Here is a 17,590-nt window from a genome sequence, read left to right as displayed (position 1 = left end):
TTTTAATATTCAAGTATGTTAAGCCAGTAGCCTGCAGGTTTGGATTCTTTAGAGAATACAGGCAGTGAGGTTGGTTAGAATCATAAGCAGGAATTTGAAAATCAACCTGGCTCTCTGATTTCACTTAACTCTTATTTAAAGATTTTTATGCACTTTTTTTTTTCTCTATTAGAAAATAGCAATTTATTTTTATGAGAAATAACAAACCTCAGTTGGTGAACTCACTTGGAAGTGTATGAGAGGTGCTTCCTGTACTTTCAGCTATGAGGGCAGGAGAGTCAGAACCCAGGTCTGGCCCCAAATGGCTGTTATACATTCTGTGAGCCTTTTGCTGGTCTTTGGTCCCATCACTTTACATATCATGTGCAGAGAATGAGCACATTGACTCAGCCACAGAGCATGGTTGTGAGCAAAAGTCCTTTCCCTCGTGGAACTTATCTTCTGTTGAACTGTATTATATAGTAATGAAGGTACCCACATATGCATTTTCTTGGATTTGAACAGGTCTAGAAAATTCAGCAAACCTTAATTTAAAATTATTATCCTGTGTAACTAAATCCCTACTCTGCCTAAACAAATGTATGTTTCTATAGATCCTAGCCCCCCAAAGAAGTCCAGCTCACGAGTTACGCATGTCAGTAACTTAGAATGTCTCTTGTTTATATTACATATTTCTGAGATCAAGTTTTCTTTGTTTTAAAAGTCCATTTAATGTTTGAATATGAGATAAATACATGATATTTGTTTGATTAAGAAAAATTAGTATGGCTGGTAACTGTTGTCAGACACAAAAAGAAAAATGACCACCAATGTGCCAGTCACAGTTCTGAGTACTTTATATCTAGCAGCTGGTTTGGACTTGTCAGAACTCTAAGGATATTGTTAGTTGCTGCATTTTACAGAACAGGAAATTGAGCCATAGGTAGGTGCAGTAACGTGATCAACATCATGCAACTGGTAAGTAGCAAAACCAAAATTTGAATTGAGGCGGCGTGTCTCAGGCGTGTCTCCAGTGCCACGCTGTGCTGCGCTGCCCTTCCAGCCTGGCGCTAAGCTAGTGACGGTCTAGAAACCTGAGCTCTGCTGTGTGACCTCCATTAGCTGTTCTTCTCATCTGCGTGCCTCAGTTTCCCTTTATATAGAAAACATTTCTTACTCCATAGGTTTCTCCTCATTTGTCAAATCTGTAAATTTTAGATGTAACAAGTTTTAGGTTAAAGATGTGAGAAGGCGTATAATTGCTACATATTTCTATACAGCTGGTAGGACAATATTCTGATAGGTTTTATTTCTTTTTCTTCTCATTTGGTAGAAAAGAGTAGTTGAACAGCTACGGAAGAACCTGATAGTAAAGCAAGAACAACCAGACAAGTTCCAAATACAGCCATTGCCACAATCTGAAAACAAACTACAAACAGCACAGCAGCAACCACTACAGCAGCTACAGCAACAACAGCAGTACCACCACCACCACGCCCAGTCGGCGGCCCCCTCTCCCAGTCTGACCGCGTCCCAGGTAAAGTGTGGGCGGAGCACTGCAGGCTTTGGGTTGTACACTTCTGTGTTACTGGTCATGTAGAGCTGGGTCCTGTTTCAGACTATGTGAAGCTCAACTAGCTCTAAATAAAAGTTATTTTGGTTACTTATTATAACTGGGATAAGACTCACTTGAAATTCATTTGCAGAAGGAAATAGCATTGCTAAGGAGTAAAAGTTAAATCATTTCCCACCTGTCCAAAGAAGGAGGGGAAAGGTAGTCGGTGACCAAGAAAAACTGCTTCTCTGTATAAGAACAGAAGTAAAGTCTTATTTTGAATTTCTGGAAATATTTATTTGAGCTTGTTCTAAAAGTCTGTGTGACTTTATCTCCTCTGGATTTGTTGTTTTTCTGGAATTCTTAGCAATTAGGTGTAGAGATATTACAGGAGCAGTGCCCTCGGGACCAGGTAGAAAGAGGCATTTAGAAGGGTGATATATTTCCATTATTCATAGAAACAAAATATTCATTTCTAAGTTCATATTCATGAGACTGTGAATCCATTCTAATACACAGAAGGAAATCTGAAATGGAAGCTGCAGGTCAAAACTAGCACTAAGGAGTAGAAGCTTAATAACATTCTAACTTAGTGTAGCTGTGCAAATGATTTTACTGCAAAGGGCATTTAAACTAGCATATAATGTAAGGATAGGTTGGCATTCAAGACACACAAAAAGGACATATTTGGGAACGAGATTCGATTAAGAAAATTATTCAAGCTTGATTTCCACACACTTAGATATACTGTGGGCACAGCTTTTAAAATGGGACAATTGAGCAGTGGTTCTTGATCCTTGGAGGTCACAGACCCATTTAAGACTATTGAAAGCTGTGGCTCTCCTCCCCATAAAAATACACATTTACACTTAATACACTCATTTTTGCACATGATTTCAAGGACTTAGATCTTTTGAATCCTAAGTGTGGCTATCTCTGACCCACCAACATCCAGTCTTCACTGTATCTTTATATGTAAAGGAAAAGGTTATAGTTTACTTGGTTCTTTACTGTTTACAGATATTGGGCTGGTTAATAAATAATGTTTTTTAAGTAAAGAATGCATTCCTTATAAAAATACTAAAGATTACTGAAGACAGTTAACATTTAATAGAGGTTACTATATATTGGCACTCTCCTGAGTGCTTTACGTATGTAACGTACACAGTCCTCACTCCAACCCTATAAGTAAGGTGGTGGTGTTGTTATTGTTTCTCTCTTTTTTTTTTTTTAAAGAAAACTAAGGCCCAGAGAGATTAAGTAATTACCTAAAATCATATAGGTTGTATGTGGTGGAGCCAAGATTTGAACCCAGATGTTCTGGCTGAAAAATCTATGCATTCACCCCTCTTCTATACTGCCATACAATACCAAAAAAAGAAACGCCAACATTATATAAAATGCCAAAGAAGGGCAAAGAAGAACCCCTGTTGTGAATCAGATAGTTAAAGCAACCTACATAATGTTACCCTGATCTCCACCCCAAGGCTATTTGAAAATTAGGGATTCAAACTCACTTCTGAACCCCCCTGGCCAGGACTTGAATTTCTTCTGAAAAATTGCTTACCACATTACTTTGTTGGACTTTTAAACAGAGTCGGATTAGGTTGTTATCTTTCCAAAGTACAGTTTGATCAGAAAGTGTTTACATGGAAGGAGTGTGGTAGACTTCATTATTTCCTGGTACGTAAGAACTTTCTCTCTTGACCCATGGAAACTTTCTGTTCAAGTACCACTCCACGCCACACAAATCAGAGAACACACTTCAGTAATACTTATAATAGCTGTTCCCTTCCTGGTGTGACCTGAGTTATGTGCTGCTTTGAGGTGGCGACAGTGGGAGGCCGAGGGCTATCCCCAAAACAGTGTTGTGTGGCATGTCTCTGTCTGAAGCCCACATGATACATTTGATTGATTTGGTTAAGCTTGTTCTATATTATTTTGTTTTATGAAATGCAGATATTTAATGTTAAAAGTCAAAAGATCCTCTAGGTTTTGGGGTTTTGTTTTACAATAAATAACCACTCAGGATTTATTGGGTACTCTCTTTGTGCTAGATTCTGGTATACAGCGAGGTAATAATGGCCCCTGCCTGGAACCTCATAGACTATAATTATCTTCATTCATGCTGTAAACATTTATCGAGTCTTTACTGTATGCAAGCAGTGTGCTAGGCGATGTAGAGGATAGCTTCACAAATAAGAACTTCTGCCTTCAAGAATTTAAAAACTTTAGAGAAGTTTAACAAAGAAGAATAAAATGAAAGTACCTGTAAAGAGCTGTGAAGATTCCAGAGGCAGAGGAATTGTGAGTGGAGGGATCAGAAAGTACTTCATGAAGGAGGTGGCGTTTGAGCAAGGCCTTGACGGATGAGTGAGATTTCAGCGGTGAGCAGAGGGAGGAAGAGCATCTCGGGTGTAGGGAACAGTGTGAGCAACAGTATGGAGTGAAAAACGTAAAAGCGTGCCCGGGGAGCAGACCGCAGGCCGACAGGGCTGGATGCGCGCTTCAGGATACGATGGCCAGGGAGATGGACCGCAAAGGGAGGGAGGGGCTGGCTTTGCAAGCCCCCTGTGGGTGAAAAACCTTGGGGAATTTGGGCAGTCGTAGGGGGTCATTAAAGGTTCATGAGGTCAAGGACAAATGAGAAGTTGTATGTGGCATATATCAAATATCTAAGTTCAGAAAGCAGTAACTATTAAGTGGCAATCACAGCATGGGCAGGGAGGAGAAACTTTTATTCTAAGTCAGGTTAGCATGTACCAAGGTACGGGGGAGTAGGGGGACCAGCTCCTTTTACTTACTTAACTTCAACTCATGCTTGTATGTATATTTTTGAAATTTTTTCAGTCTACAGGGGAAAAAGTGATTGCAGGTGTACCCTTCAACTTATATTCACAACCCTGTCACTTTTAATGATGTAATACAGGCATAAAGAAGCATGCAGTTAATAAACCCCCACAGAAAATAAACCCTTACAGACAAAAAGGAAGGACTCTGTTTGTAGTTGTTTGAGTGTACAACAGTGACCTTCTGTTCAAAAGTAGACAAAGAAAATTGTCTAAAATGGATGTGGCAGTTAATTAGAGCCCATAGTAATAATCCCTCTAAGTTCTGACTTGTGCATTGAAGTCTGTATATTTTTAGTCAATACCTCATGCTTTGTAGGTGTACAACAGTAATAACAAGTAATAAAAAAATAAATGAAAAAGATTTTGCAGTTAGTGCTTCTTGCCATGTATTTCTGTGTTAACTTCCAGTTTGTGCAGTTTGGGCTTTGTCAGAATTGAGAACCCCTTCATGAGATTGTGGGGAAACTGCCATCTTCTCTTGAAGGCAGTCATACTTGGACAGCATCGGCAGCCAAGGCCAGCTTCCATAGAAATAATTTTCTTTGTTGTTGGATATCTTTCCTCTCTGTGTCTTTTTTCCTCCTGTCAGAACAGTTCAGAGGTTCTTATTAGGTTTGAATTTCAAAACTGTAGGTTCTCTTTGTCATCCAAACTCTAACACTCCAAGATTGGTTTATGTTCCTAATACTTAGACTAGAATAAGCACCAGGCCAGGAGTAAAGATCCAAATAATACCTGGTGTGAATAAATAGTTAGTAAATATATTCTCCAAAAAGCTTTCCTTGTGCCTGTGTATACAAAGAGTTATATAGCTGCTGAACTACATGGACTGTAGTAAAATTAGCCACAACTAAATATTATAAAGTAGAATAAAAATGCTAACCTAAGATGTGACGAAGCTTGTTAGGTTTCTGTTTTTTAAGCGTTGCAGTTAATGGTAAGTATATAATTCAGGTGAGTTTGAGGTTTTACTTAATCCCTTTAGGGTATTCAAAATATTGTTAATGATTTACCTGAAACAAGGATGTTTCAGACAAAAGTATATTAACCTCTTTTAAAGCCATAACAACATGCACACTGTCTTTAAAATCACAACAGTAAGTTCTGCTGATTAGAGCTTTACTTCCATAGCCCATGTAGTACCAGGATGTGACTTGCTCACCGCTTCAAAAGTTCTCTGTATTTAGATGTTTAAATTGAGAGATAGAGCTACTACTACACTGGGTTAAAAACGCTTATTGTAAATAGCTGGTAATGTGAAGCCGGTCCTTGCTGCTACACTACGGTAACATTTCTAATGATAGGTATTAGCTTTTGCTTGGTTTTCATCACTGAGAGAGTAGATGTCCTACTAACCTCTAAAATAAGTATCAGTATTCCCCTTTCACTCTCATTTCACATTTGAGGAAACAGTGTGAGGAGAGTAAGCCACTCCTGTGTTGGTCACTCAGAGAAGAGGAAACAAAGACTTGGGTGATTTTGGTGACAAGCATTAATTAGCATTGCTGACTAGGCTGTGATGGGCTAGAGGAGGCCAGGTCATTCAAGTGTTGGTTAAAAGAAAAAGAAAAAAATTAAAATATTAGGTAATACATGCACGTGTGTATGTGTTTAAGGCAGAAAATGGAAATAAAGAGTTACCTATAACCAAACAACTTAAAACACAAGTACTTACATAGACACTGAAATAGAAATTCACAAGCGAATGTGTCCAGATCTGATTCAGGGAGAGTGGGGTCCTTTTCACTGGTCTAGAGCAGTGTTGTGCAATAGCACTTTCTATACTGTTGGAAATCTCCACCATCCAGTTTGGTAGTCATGAGCCATGTGTGGCTGCTCAACACTTGAAATGTGACTAGGTGACTGATGAACTGATGTTTTAATGAATTTAATTTAAACAGCCATGCGTGGCTAGTAGCTACCAAATTGGACAGTGCAAGTTAAAGTAAGAAAAAGGTGGGGTGGTATCAAATTCAGAACCAGCAAGTTGGACCAGATAAATTTTATGTTCCTGAAATGTCTGTATCTTGAGTGACTAGTAGCACTAGATAGATGTGTATGCCATGTAACTGGCTCCTTTAATTATTCTAGTAGAAAGTCTAGAAAAACAGAGCTTCAAAGCAGCAGGAGCTCTTATGGAGCATCAGTCAGGCCCTCTCACCTCGGTTCATCCTCTGATCTATAAGGCTTTTTGAAACTCAGGTGTTTGTTTCCACCTTGTCACGTTTCACTGGATCTTTGATCGCTCTGCAGCAGTTCTCCAGAGAAAAGATACAGGTAGTGCCTCATATCTCTTTGGTATCAAGAGCTGGTATTTACTATACTAGTTGGCTTTATTATCTGGTGTTTGGCATTTACTGCCTTTGAGGCAACAATTACACTAATGCTCATATGAGGTTCCTTCCACCTCTCCAGGGTGACACTCAAAAGAATGAAAAGATACTGTCCTTTTATCCCTTTGTGACACAGAAGGCAGATAATCAGAATTATATGATGGCCTTCTTCCTATTGATGAGATTGTAGCAATTAAGGATAGAGATAGTGTGTGCCTCATTGATTTTCAACTTCTACAAAATTTAAATTAATTGAGAGCAAGCTGAGAATCAGAAAAAACAGAAGAAATAGGTATACTCATGTTCTGTATCTATAAACCCACTCCATTCATTGTTGAAAACTTTGTGCCCATATTAGCCACAGTTATTTCTGTGAGCTTAAAGCTAAGTTTGAGAATCCTGCAAACTAGAAATTGCCTCCTCTATAGTAAGACATGTGTTCTATGTTCCCAGAAGAAATATTGTTATACTGAGAACCTTGATTATGAGAATTAATGGCTTTGTTTTCTGTCGGGGGTTAGCAGTATATTGTTTAGTAGGATCACACTTCAGTGTCCTAATACCTGTTCTCCATGTCTCCTAGAAGACTGTAACTACAGCTTCTATGATTACCACAAAGACACTACCTCTCGTCTTGAAAGCAGCAACTGCGACCATGCCTGCCTCTGTTGTGGGCCAGAGACCTACCATTGCTATGGTGACCGCCATCAACAGTCAGAAGGCTGTGCTCAGCACTGATGTGCAGAACACACCAGTCAACCTGCAGACGTCTAGTAAGGTCACTGGGCCTGGGGCAGAGGCTGTCCAAATTGTGGCAAAAAACACAGTCACTCTGGTAAGCCAGCAGCTGCTACTCATGTGTGCCCACATGAGAGGGTTCAGGATATGCATTTGTAGAGTATATCCATTTTATGCTCCTGCTGGATTGTCCAGTCTCCATCACTCTACCACACCAAATTCCCCTTTGGGGCCCACTAGGGAATATAGCTTTCCTACTATCTACTCCAGTAACTATAGAGGTGTCCTGACACCAAAGACCAAACCCATTCAGTGCATTACCTGAGGTCAAAGTGCGACTTGACTAGAGGGGGGTAAATGTCCTTCACAGAGGCATACACACTGTTTCATGTACCTCTCCCTGCTATCCACGGCCCTGCCTGTGAATTGAGTGCTTAGACTCTCTGGTGCCATGTTACTGATTTGGTGAAACTCCCTAGTGAATTCTTAGAGTTCACTATCCTTTGAAACCGACTGCACCCAGAAGTACTGGACCAAACTGTTCATGAGATTTCTCGGGTAAACCATTTAGCAGCTGATGTTCTCAGAATCTTGGAGAAGGATATCCAAATTGTGGTTTAAAAGTTTGCTCCTAAAATGGCAACTTAGAGTTCTTGGTGGCTTTTGAATGATGACCAGTGACAAGTGAAACTAGAGAGCAGTGACGTGAAGCTTCACCACTTAAACCCAGGAATCTTTAGAGAAGCAACCAGATAACTCAGTCAGATGCTGAGAGTGAGAAGATTCTCTATTAGGAACCAAGCCATTCGCTGTTAGAAAAAGCTCTGTATTAGGAAAGGGCCCATTTGACCAGGCAGCAAGTTTGATTTGATTTTGGATCCAGTCTTGAATTTTATAATATGTAAGAGTTCTTGAGTGTCGAAGAAACTAAGATTGCCGGGCCTGCATGTTCTCCATTAGGTATGTGAGGAAACAGATGTGATTGGTTCACTCTGTGGGGTAAGGCATACAGGGGGGAGAGTGTTAATTCAGGTGGTTAATTCTGTAGTGAAAGCTTTTAAAAATATTGTCTGATCCAGAGAACAGTGGTGCTGAAAATACTTTCAGAATGTCTAACTTGGATATTGAACATTTATTGTCCTCTCTGGTTTACTTACCTTTCTCATTTGTTAGCAGGTTCAGGCAACACCTCCTCAGCCCATCAAAGTACCACAGTTTATCCCTCCTCCTAGACTCACTCCACGTCCAAACTTTCTTCCACAGGTGAGTAAACCGTGAGCCAGTGAGGGTTAGTGGACAGAGGTCCTCACGGGCCCTTTCTATGCAGCCTTGTTGGCTCAGCTGCATGCAGATCCCACTTAGCTAGAGATTCCAGCTGCTGATTCCTACATCGTGAGGAAGCTTATTGTATCATCAGGGTTTCTTAACAGTGACCAGTGGCACTAGCAGGGGAATGTAAGGAAAGGAAAATTTCCTAAACTTAAAATAATTAAGATAACATCATTTTAAACCTTATAATGTTTACTTCCTGGAAAAAGTTAGCCAAAACCTGCCTGCCAGTGGGGAAGGAGTATAAATACCACTTTTTATGTGTTTCCCCGATGTGCTAATGAGAGCAGAAGGAAACAACAGCTAAACTAACCAGTCGAAACCATTCAGTTGTACTCTGGAAAGCAATGGCGTTGAGCATCACACTTAAACACAAAGCCGTGCTGATGCCGATTTAGACCAGGGTCTCCACAGGGAGCTTTCTGTGGAGGCCCAAGCAGCTCAGCTTGCCCGCCTTCTCTTAGAATGTTCTTCAGCAGTTGGACTGAACTCACCGTTCCCGTGGCAGAATGTCGGGATTGCCCCAGTCTGCACCTTGAGGGGAGTTGATTTGCCTGATGGAAAAGGCTGGGAATTCCTTTCTGAGGCCCCAGGTTTCAGGCAAAGAGAGAAGGAAAGGAATTTTGTGGTCAGTGACCATAAGTGATTTCCGAACTGCCTGTATGATTTTAATCATTTATCAGATAAATTCTTAATAAAGAATTTATTTGTGTTTCAAAACTGGCACTAAACACTATGGATACGCCAGTTTTCAAGACAGACTTTTCCCTGCCCTCAGAGAGTTTCAGACACATGTATAGGCAATTACACCGTCTGTTATGGGAAGTACAGAGTAGCCTGAGACCACCTGGGGAGGGATGGATACCCAACTCATTCTTAAGAATATTACAGAACATTTCCTTGAATAGTTGACATTCTGAGACCTGAAATCCTAGTAACGTTAGTCTTAGGTTTTGGGGGAAGAATAAAAATGCTCCAGGCAGAAGGCGAGACAGACACGTTAAGTGGGGGATGGAGAAATGCACGTAAGCGTAAGGAGCCACACAGGATTCGATGTGGCTGCGTACAGTGGGCCACATGGCTGACGTGGGCTAGAGTAAGTGGTGAGGCTGGAGAAGCCCAGTGGCCAGAGCCTGTGGAGCATTATATGCTGTATAGGAATTTGGGCCTTGTCCCAGGAACAGTGGGAGCCATTAAAGCATTTTCAGACAGGTACTTGGCATGGTCAGATTTTTGTTTTAGAAAATTCCTTCTTGCCACTGTGTAGAGAATAGATGAGAGGTGGTCAAGACTGTGGGGAGGAATTACAGTTAGGATATTGTCTACAATACTGATAGCTGCTATTTAGAGAATATTGCTATGTGCCACTTACTGTGTAGGCACCTCACACCAGTTATCTATTTTAATGCTCACAGCAACCCTATGAGAGTAGGTGTTGCTCTTTTTTAGGTAAGGACTCTAGGTCTTAGTCCATGTTTTTTAAATGGTGGATCATGACTCATTAGTCGGCTGTGAAATCAGTTTAGTGGATTGTAAGCAGAGCTTTTAAATAAAATGAACAAAACATAATAGGAAATACTAGAGTACATAGCACATAAGCATTGTTTCGTGAAGTTTTTATTTTATAGAGATAGAGATACGCATATGCCTGTGTGTGTGTACTGGCTACAGTGTGAAATGTATTTCCTACTATGTGACTGTAGCACTCACCATAGGGTCACCTTAAGTTGAGCTAAACATTCAGACTCACAAGATTGTCAAGGGCCACACTTGGCACCAACCTACTTAGAACGATATAGAACAGAAACCAGAACTTGCCAGCTGTTGCTCAGCGTCAGACATTTTCCTTGAGTGCGTATCCCTGTAGTAGCCCATATAGCAGTCTCTGTAGCTGTCCAGGGATAGCTCAGGGGTAGGGCAGTCAGGACGGTGGGAGAGCCACTCTGCATGGAAGCTTTGTGCTTCACAGAACCAGTGTCTCTTGTAACAATTCCATAGGCACCGCTTTCAAGGTCCCCTCAATGGACATGCCCAGTTATAAGAGTCACCCCACTTCAGGAAGCCCAAAGTATTTTGTCACATCAAGTATTTATAAATCTCCCCATTCAGATTTGATTTAGCAATAAGGAGGCATTTTTACCATAAGCAATGTTGCCTGGTAACATAGTTGACATTCTTACCTTTATTAGGGTTTCCAGGGGAACAGAGCTAGGAGTTAACTGAAGGTCAGACTCGAATGCATAAGGGGGAAGGATTTTGCCCATTGGGTCCCAGTTTAGAAAGTTTGGAAAAGACTGGCTTGGAGAGATTAGGTATGTTGCCTAAGGTTATACAGCTAGTAAGTGGTAGAACCAGGATTTGAACCCGGGCAAGGCTGACCCCATGTTTTTAATCACAACTTTCTGCCACTGTTTCAGGAAGCCAAACACCGGGTAAAGGAGTGGCAGTGAGGACAGAAAGGAGGGCATATTTGAGAAGGATTTAGGAAGTAGAGGTGCGGCAGGAAGCATCAGGAATTGTTCTGACGGTTATTTAGGAAAGGGAAGGCCTTTTACTGCGGGATGATTAGAGGAGGAAGGGAAGGTTGGACGAAGAAGTTAGTGAGTTTCAGACGTGTTGACCTGGAACTTCCTGCGAGATTTCCAAGCAGAGATGTCTAACAGGTATTGAGTATGATCCTGAAATTTAGGAAGCGTCTGGTCCCAAGATACAAGTGTGGAAATCTTCAGTACATAAATGGTAATTGAAGCCGTAGGATGGATGAGAGCTCCTAGGAGGAGTGAGGACACTGGGAAGAAAAGGGGTTCCAGGATGAAATCCTGAGATATACTTACGTTTAGTATTGGCCAGAGGAAGAGAAGCCCACAAAGGAGACTGAGAGAAGGGGTGGCCACGATGGGGAGTTAAAAGGCCAGGGATGGGGGTGAACAGAAGCTGTGGATAGGAAGAAATTTAGAATGTAAATTAAGGCCATTGACAGCATTATTACCACACTCTGGGCGCAAGTTCTGGGTGGGACCAGGCTCTGAATAGGGCATTTGACCTCAGCCTGAAGAGGCAGCATGGGGTGGAATCAGAACAACTGTGTTCTAGGGTAGCATTTGGACCCTCTAAAGAGCTGATGAGTCTTTTATAAGATTATATACCTTGAGATCTATAGAAATAATAAAACCTAAGTGAATATTAGTTAATATTTCTATTAGATGACGTTTCACATATAATAGTGTGGGAGATCTAATCATTACTTAGACTTACAGGAGTTTCTTTAAGTAATACGATAATTGTTCTCTCTTTCCCCATAGGTTCGACCCAAGCCTGTGGCCCAGAATAACATTCCTATTGCCCCAGCACCTCCTCCCATGCTTGCAGCTCCTCAGCTTATCCAGAGGCCTGTTATGCTGACCAAGTTTACCCCCACGACCCTCCCTACCTCCCAGAATTCCATCCACCCCGTCCGTGTCGTCAATGGGCAGACTGCAACCATAGCCAAAACGTTCCCCATGGCCCAGCTCACCAGCATTGTGATAGCTACTCCAGGGACCAGACTCACTGGACCTCAAACTGTACAGCTTAGCAAGCCAAGCCTTGAAAAACAGGTACAGGCAAGAGGATGCACCTGCTTTGGGCAGTAGCCTTGCCATTGAGGCTCTAAATACATCTTCTCAAGGGCTCTTTATCTCAGCACCGTTGTCAATAACCTGTTGCGTATCATGTGATAATTTATTCAAAATGCAAAAGGGCCGTTCTTACTGAAGAAAGTTAGGTTGCTTTTTCCATTACCCCTTCTAGATGGATTTCCCGTCCTGTGTGAGTGAGCTCCCCCTGCTGGTTCTGAAGCAGAAGTTCACAGATGGGTCTGCTCCCCGGTCAGGAAGCACAGATGAGGCAGAATCAGAAATTGCCGTCTTAGCGTCAGCCCAGCAGGAACCCAGATGAGGACAGGACTGTGAAAGTCAGGAAGAATAAACAACAGAAGGAAAGGGATTTTATCTCAAAGATTTTTCCTGGTTATTACAGATAATGAAGAGCCAAATGAAAAAATTAAAATTTCTAAAAAAACATTCTAACTCTAGAGGATACAGGTATTTTATCCCAAATATTGAAGCCTTAGCTGTTCTCTTAAAAACATGAGGCTAGAGAAATACAGGTAACCTCCAAAAATGGTTAAGGGCTCTATGACAGAAAGACTTCTAAAAACAAGAAAAAGGGTTTATAGGCAGTCACTGTAAATTCTATTTAAAGAAAAACCAGTGACGAAAAAGAAGACTTTTACAAAGAAAAGCATCCTCTTTCAAAAAGTTGCTTAAAAAAGTAACTGACCTACTTCTGATTGCTCGAGCTCGAGTTCCCATTCATCTGACAATAGTGTCTGGTGACCCTGACTCTTCTGCTTCTGGACGGCCGACTGTGATTCCAGAGGCCGCCAGATGCGGGATGAGAAGGCGCTCGCTGCTGCGGCCGCCTTGGGCAGAGACCCCGCACGTAGGCCGCCCGCTTCGCACCCAGGCAGCTCGGCCCCGCAGCCGCCTTTCCCGAGAGGCCAGGTGCCAAGGGGCTTGTGCTCACACGGCACACGGGAGAGCACATTTCTGTTTCTGGGGAGCCTACTCACACCCCAGGAAATGCTGTGAGGAACATTCAGAAATAAATTGCACATATTTTAGGTCAGAAGTTTTCAAACTTATCAGCAGAACTTCAGTATTAAAATATTGAATGTGGAATGCTCAAGCTTAGGGGCCTGGGTGGAGGCATGTTTGACGACCATCTGCCCTTGTGTCCTGGAATGGCTCTCACAGTACCTCTGAGGACCCTTAGAGTTCTAAAGAATGTGCTTTCGAAGCACTGTTTTAGATTGCTAAATGTTATTTCTCTTTGACCTCTTTTTTGATAAAGATCTTTTTAGGAGACAAGAATTTTCAGTTTTATCCGATTTTTACATTTGTTGTTTTTTTCTTATTACAAAGATGATACATATTCATTGTTTAAAAATACAGGTTATATTCCTTCACATATTTTCTATGCACACACTAACATTTTTAAAGCAATATGTATATTATTTTGTAACTTACTCTTTTTCTTATTAGAGCTTGAATATCTCTTCATGTTCTGGCCTTATACGTGATAGAGCTTTTAATTATAATATCATAGAAAGGTACCCATGAATTCTTAAAAATAAAAAATTCTTTTCTAGTGGTAAATTCTGTGGTCCCTCTTCTTGCCCTAATAGAAGAATCCAGTCATTGCTGCTTTAGCTTAGTAGGCTGCCTGGCATAAGTCTCTCACAGGGTACCAAGCTCGGCAAGGGTCACCGGCAAAGATTCTCTTTAGACCAGACTCCGTTCTCAGAATCCTCTTCTGACTTTCCTGTTACCCTTTTCTTTTTCATGTTTCATTTCCAGTATCACATGTACAGCCACTAAGAGATCTCGCAGATGGGCTAAGAGTGAAGCAATATAAATACAGGGCGGGGCAAATGCGGTTTACAGTTGTGAGTATGCAGAACAGTTTATTCTTGTATTATTATGTATTAATTATTGTAGTGTTTTACATATGAACAGCTGTAAGCCGACTTTTGCCTCCCCACCCTGTATGTAGCCATGAAGTACCACCTATAGCCTGCTCATAGAATTGTCAAAACCTGTTCCCAACGGTCTCTGTGTTGACTAGGCTGGGTGGGTTCCTTTCTGCTTTCTACTGTTCCTTTTGGGTGATAATATTCACTTAATAAAAATATGACCATGTGCCAGCTACTATGCCACACAGGGTGTTTAAATATAGATAAATGAAAGCCTGTAGCCTCCCAGCGCTTAATCTCCAGTGCATTTGGAACAGGCATCGAGGCTCTGCGTCCAGGGGAGGAAGCCTGGCAAGTTGTGTAGAGCCTCCCACCTTGGCGTAGGAAAGGGAGAAGACGGTGCCCATGACAGCAATGGTCTCGCGTCTTCCCTGTCAGGCATCATCCAGAGGAGGGGTCCCTTGTCTTAGGCCTTATTAGAAGCCACGTTATGTGGCTCTGAAAAAATGAGTGGTAGCGTTTAAAGAGCTTTAAGACGGACTACAAACATACTTTAAGGCAGAAAAGTAGACGAGTCCAAACTTACATCGCAGCCTCCACTTCACTACCTTCTATGCCCTTGTCCTGTGCAGCACTCTTAGAAAATGGGGCTGCACACCTGTTGATGGAATGAGAGAAAATGTTTCAAGTCCACTAGACTATGTCTGACACAGTTAGTTCTCAACAATTATGGTCATTTCTTATCTACCCCACCCCATCCCTAGCAACAAAGACCTCTATGTACGCCCCAAGGCTCAGCTACTGAAAAAAATCCCAGGCTTTGTGGGAAAAACTACCAGATTGCTGCACATTCCCCTATTTCCATATATGTCGTACATAGGAACCTACACAATATCCTCTAAAGAAGGGAGTATTTTCAAGATGAGAATATTATCTGATGTGTTCTCCTCAAATCCCAGTCTTCCCTCTTAGTAAACTTGAGCTGGTGACTCTTTAATGCTTCTGTTTTAATACTATCATAGGGAAATAGATCCAAGTGACCAAGTAATGGATTTTGCTTTCCCTTCAAGCCAGATGTACTTAGCCTTAGTTGATGAAACTATTTGGACATTTATTTATTTGCTAGTTCCTGACTTTGATTATTCACAAAGCCAAGTCTCAGAAGATGAATTTGGAGTTATGAGTATAAATGGCTAACTTAGTTCTAGCCCTGTGCAGAGGTTTTAATTTCTGTCTTTATGATACCGAAAAGAACAGGGTTTACCAATTAAGCAGCCATGGGTGCGAAGCAGGAGATACGAATGAGTAAAGCAGGCGGGGCTTCTTATTTTTCCACTTTCAATGGGAACCTCAGTACAAGAGATATCCCACTTTTATTCTTGACTCCCCTCTGAAATAGTAAGACAAGAGTGATAAAACCGACAATTGGCCTTGGTTTCAAGAAGACAGTAGCAGGTGGAAGAGACTGGTAAACTGCGAAGAAATATCCCCCACCTCCAGGAAGCAGCTACTTCCTGACAATAGCCAATTTTTATCATTTGGAAACTTTTTAAAGAAAAGCCAGATGTTTTGAGAAATCACCCAGTTTTTTAAATACTAGTAACTGTTTAAACACCATGTAGGCAAAAAATATCTGCATGGAAGCTTCACCTCTGGATAAGGGTTTATAATCTCAGGTAGAGACCAAACTTTTAGCTTCATCCATTCTTAAATTTTGTTTCCCAACTTAATTTTTTAAATTGAGGTGAAATGCACATCACATAAAATTAACAATGTTGAAGTAAACAATTTTAAGCAAAATGACATGTAATGAAACCAACTTTACCATAGGCTAGTTGATATAATAATCACAGGAACTTGTTTATATCAATTAGTCTACAGTAAAGTTGGTTCAAGTCCCAGTTTTCAAAAACCTATTTGTGACATTAAGTGAGGACTTACTGTGTACATTTTTAGATGTTTTCATCAGATGTCATCTGGAAAGTCAGTCCAGCCTACGGTGGGCAAGGGTCAGCTCTGAACCAGTCCTGGGGGAATCACCCAACAGGTCAAAATACGTAACCACGGATTTTTGAGAACAAGGTCCATGTTGCTCCCCTGGCACCAGCAGGTCATACCAGGGACACAGGTTGCCATCCCCACAGGTTGCCATCCCCAGGTTGCCCAGCTAGGGAATGGGGTTTTATAGGTAGGTAAGGACAAATGCTTTCTTAGTGAAATTTAGCAGCCTCTTAAGTGTCCCACTAGTTGCAGTAAGTTTTTTATTAGATTCCAGGGTTCTAGAAAGTTGATTCTGTTTTTGCCAGCTTAATGGTTGCTTCAGTAGGACTGATTCTTAGAGCTCCCTGTTCTGCCGTTTCTGTGGCGTGGCTCCCCCACCCTAAACAGCTTAAAACAACATATATTCTTTCTGTCACACATTTCCTGGGGGTCAGGAATCAGGTTGCATATAAGCTGGGTGGTTCTGGCTCAAGGTCCCTCAGAAGTTTGCATTCAAACTAATTGGTCAGGGCTGCAGTCATCTCACAGGCTCAACTGGGGCTGGAGAATCTACTTCCAAACTCAGTCACATGGCAGCTGGCAGGAGGGTCAGGTCTTCCCCATAGTGCTGTTCACAGCACAGCAGCTGGCCTCCCCCAGAATGAGAGTCTGTGAGAGGAAAATACCTCCCCAGTGTTTGTTTTATTTTTTGTATGCTTTTGGTGTGTTTTATCCAACGCTGAGATAGTTGTACTCTTCTGCATGAGAGAGAAAATTTGGACCCTGGATAAATCCTTAGTGGAGGGGAATTGGTATGTCCTTCCCTGGAGGCATTGCCACTCGCTCCATGCTTTACGCAGCCGTAGAGAGGGGATAAGTGACTTGGAATTCACAGTCTTGGAGTGGAGCTGCAAACCCTTCCAGTTGGCCTTCTGACTCCTGTCCCTCGGCATTAAGAGCGTGATGGAAATAAGCTTTCTGGACACCCAAGACCTTCATTATAAACCACTTTCCCATGTGGTCCCCTGTAGGTGTGTTTGGTGGTTTGTTTTATGGAGTAAGTGTGTGCTTTTTGGTTCAGAAATGTGTGTGATGTGAGAGAGAGGGGACACGAGTGATTCTCCCAGTGGACATATTCCCCACTCAGAAGATCAGCTTCTCTTTAAAATATACCTGCTCTGTGAGGCGCCGAACCGGGCACAAAGGGCTGCAAAGTGTGTAGAACAGTCCCTGCTCTCACAAAGCTCATAGTGCAGAGGAGGAAATATGACAAGACGCTGATTAAAAAGGGGGGCAGCATCTGTACCAC

At 41.7% G+C, this 17,590-nt stretch overlaps 1 protein-coding gene across 21 annotated transcripts in view; it reads left to right on the top strand.

Moving 5' to 3' along the window:
• Positions 1 to 17,590, top strand: part of PHF21A (PHD finger protein 21A) — a 181,640-nt gene that overhangs the window by 143,881 nt on the left and 20,169 nt on the right. For 17 of the 21 annotated variants that reach the window (XM_016204069.2, XM_087821840.1, XM_016204061.2 and 14 more), the window contains 4 exons: positions 1,313 to 1,516; positions 7,303 to 7,554; positions 8,631 to 8,720; positions 12,089 to 12,382. In XM_016204069.2, the coding sequence (XP_016059555.1) occupies positions 1,313 to 1,516; positions 7,303 to 7,554; positions 8,631 to 8,720; positions 12,089 to 12,382 (840 nt within the window). The remainder of the gene's footprint in view (positions 1 to 1,312; positions 1,517 to 7,302; positions 7,555 to 8,630; positions 8,721 to 12,088; positions 12,383 to 17,590) is intronic. The other 4 variants (XM_087821845.1, XM_087821842.1, XM_087821846.1 and 1 more) reach the window with 2 other exon arrangements.

Source organism: Miniopterus natalensis, chromosome 11, assembly GCF_054644295.1.
Source record: "Miniopterus natalensis isolate mMinNat1 chromosome 11, mMinNat1.hap1, whole genome shotgun sequence".
NCBI lineage: Eukaryota > Metazoa > Chordata > Mammalia > Chiroptera > Miniopteridae > Miniopterus > Miniopterus natalensis.
Note: the sequence above shows the minus strand (reverse complement) of the source record. Positions and strands in the feature narration are given on the sequence as shown.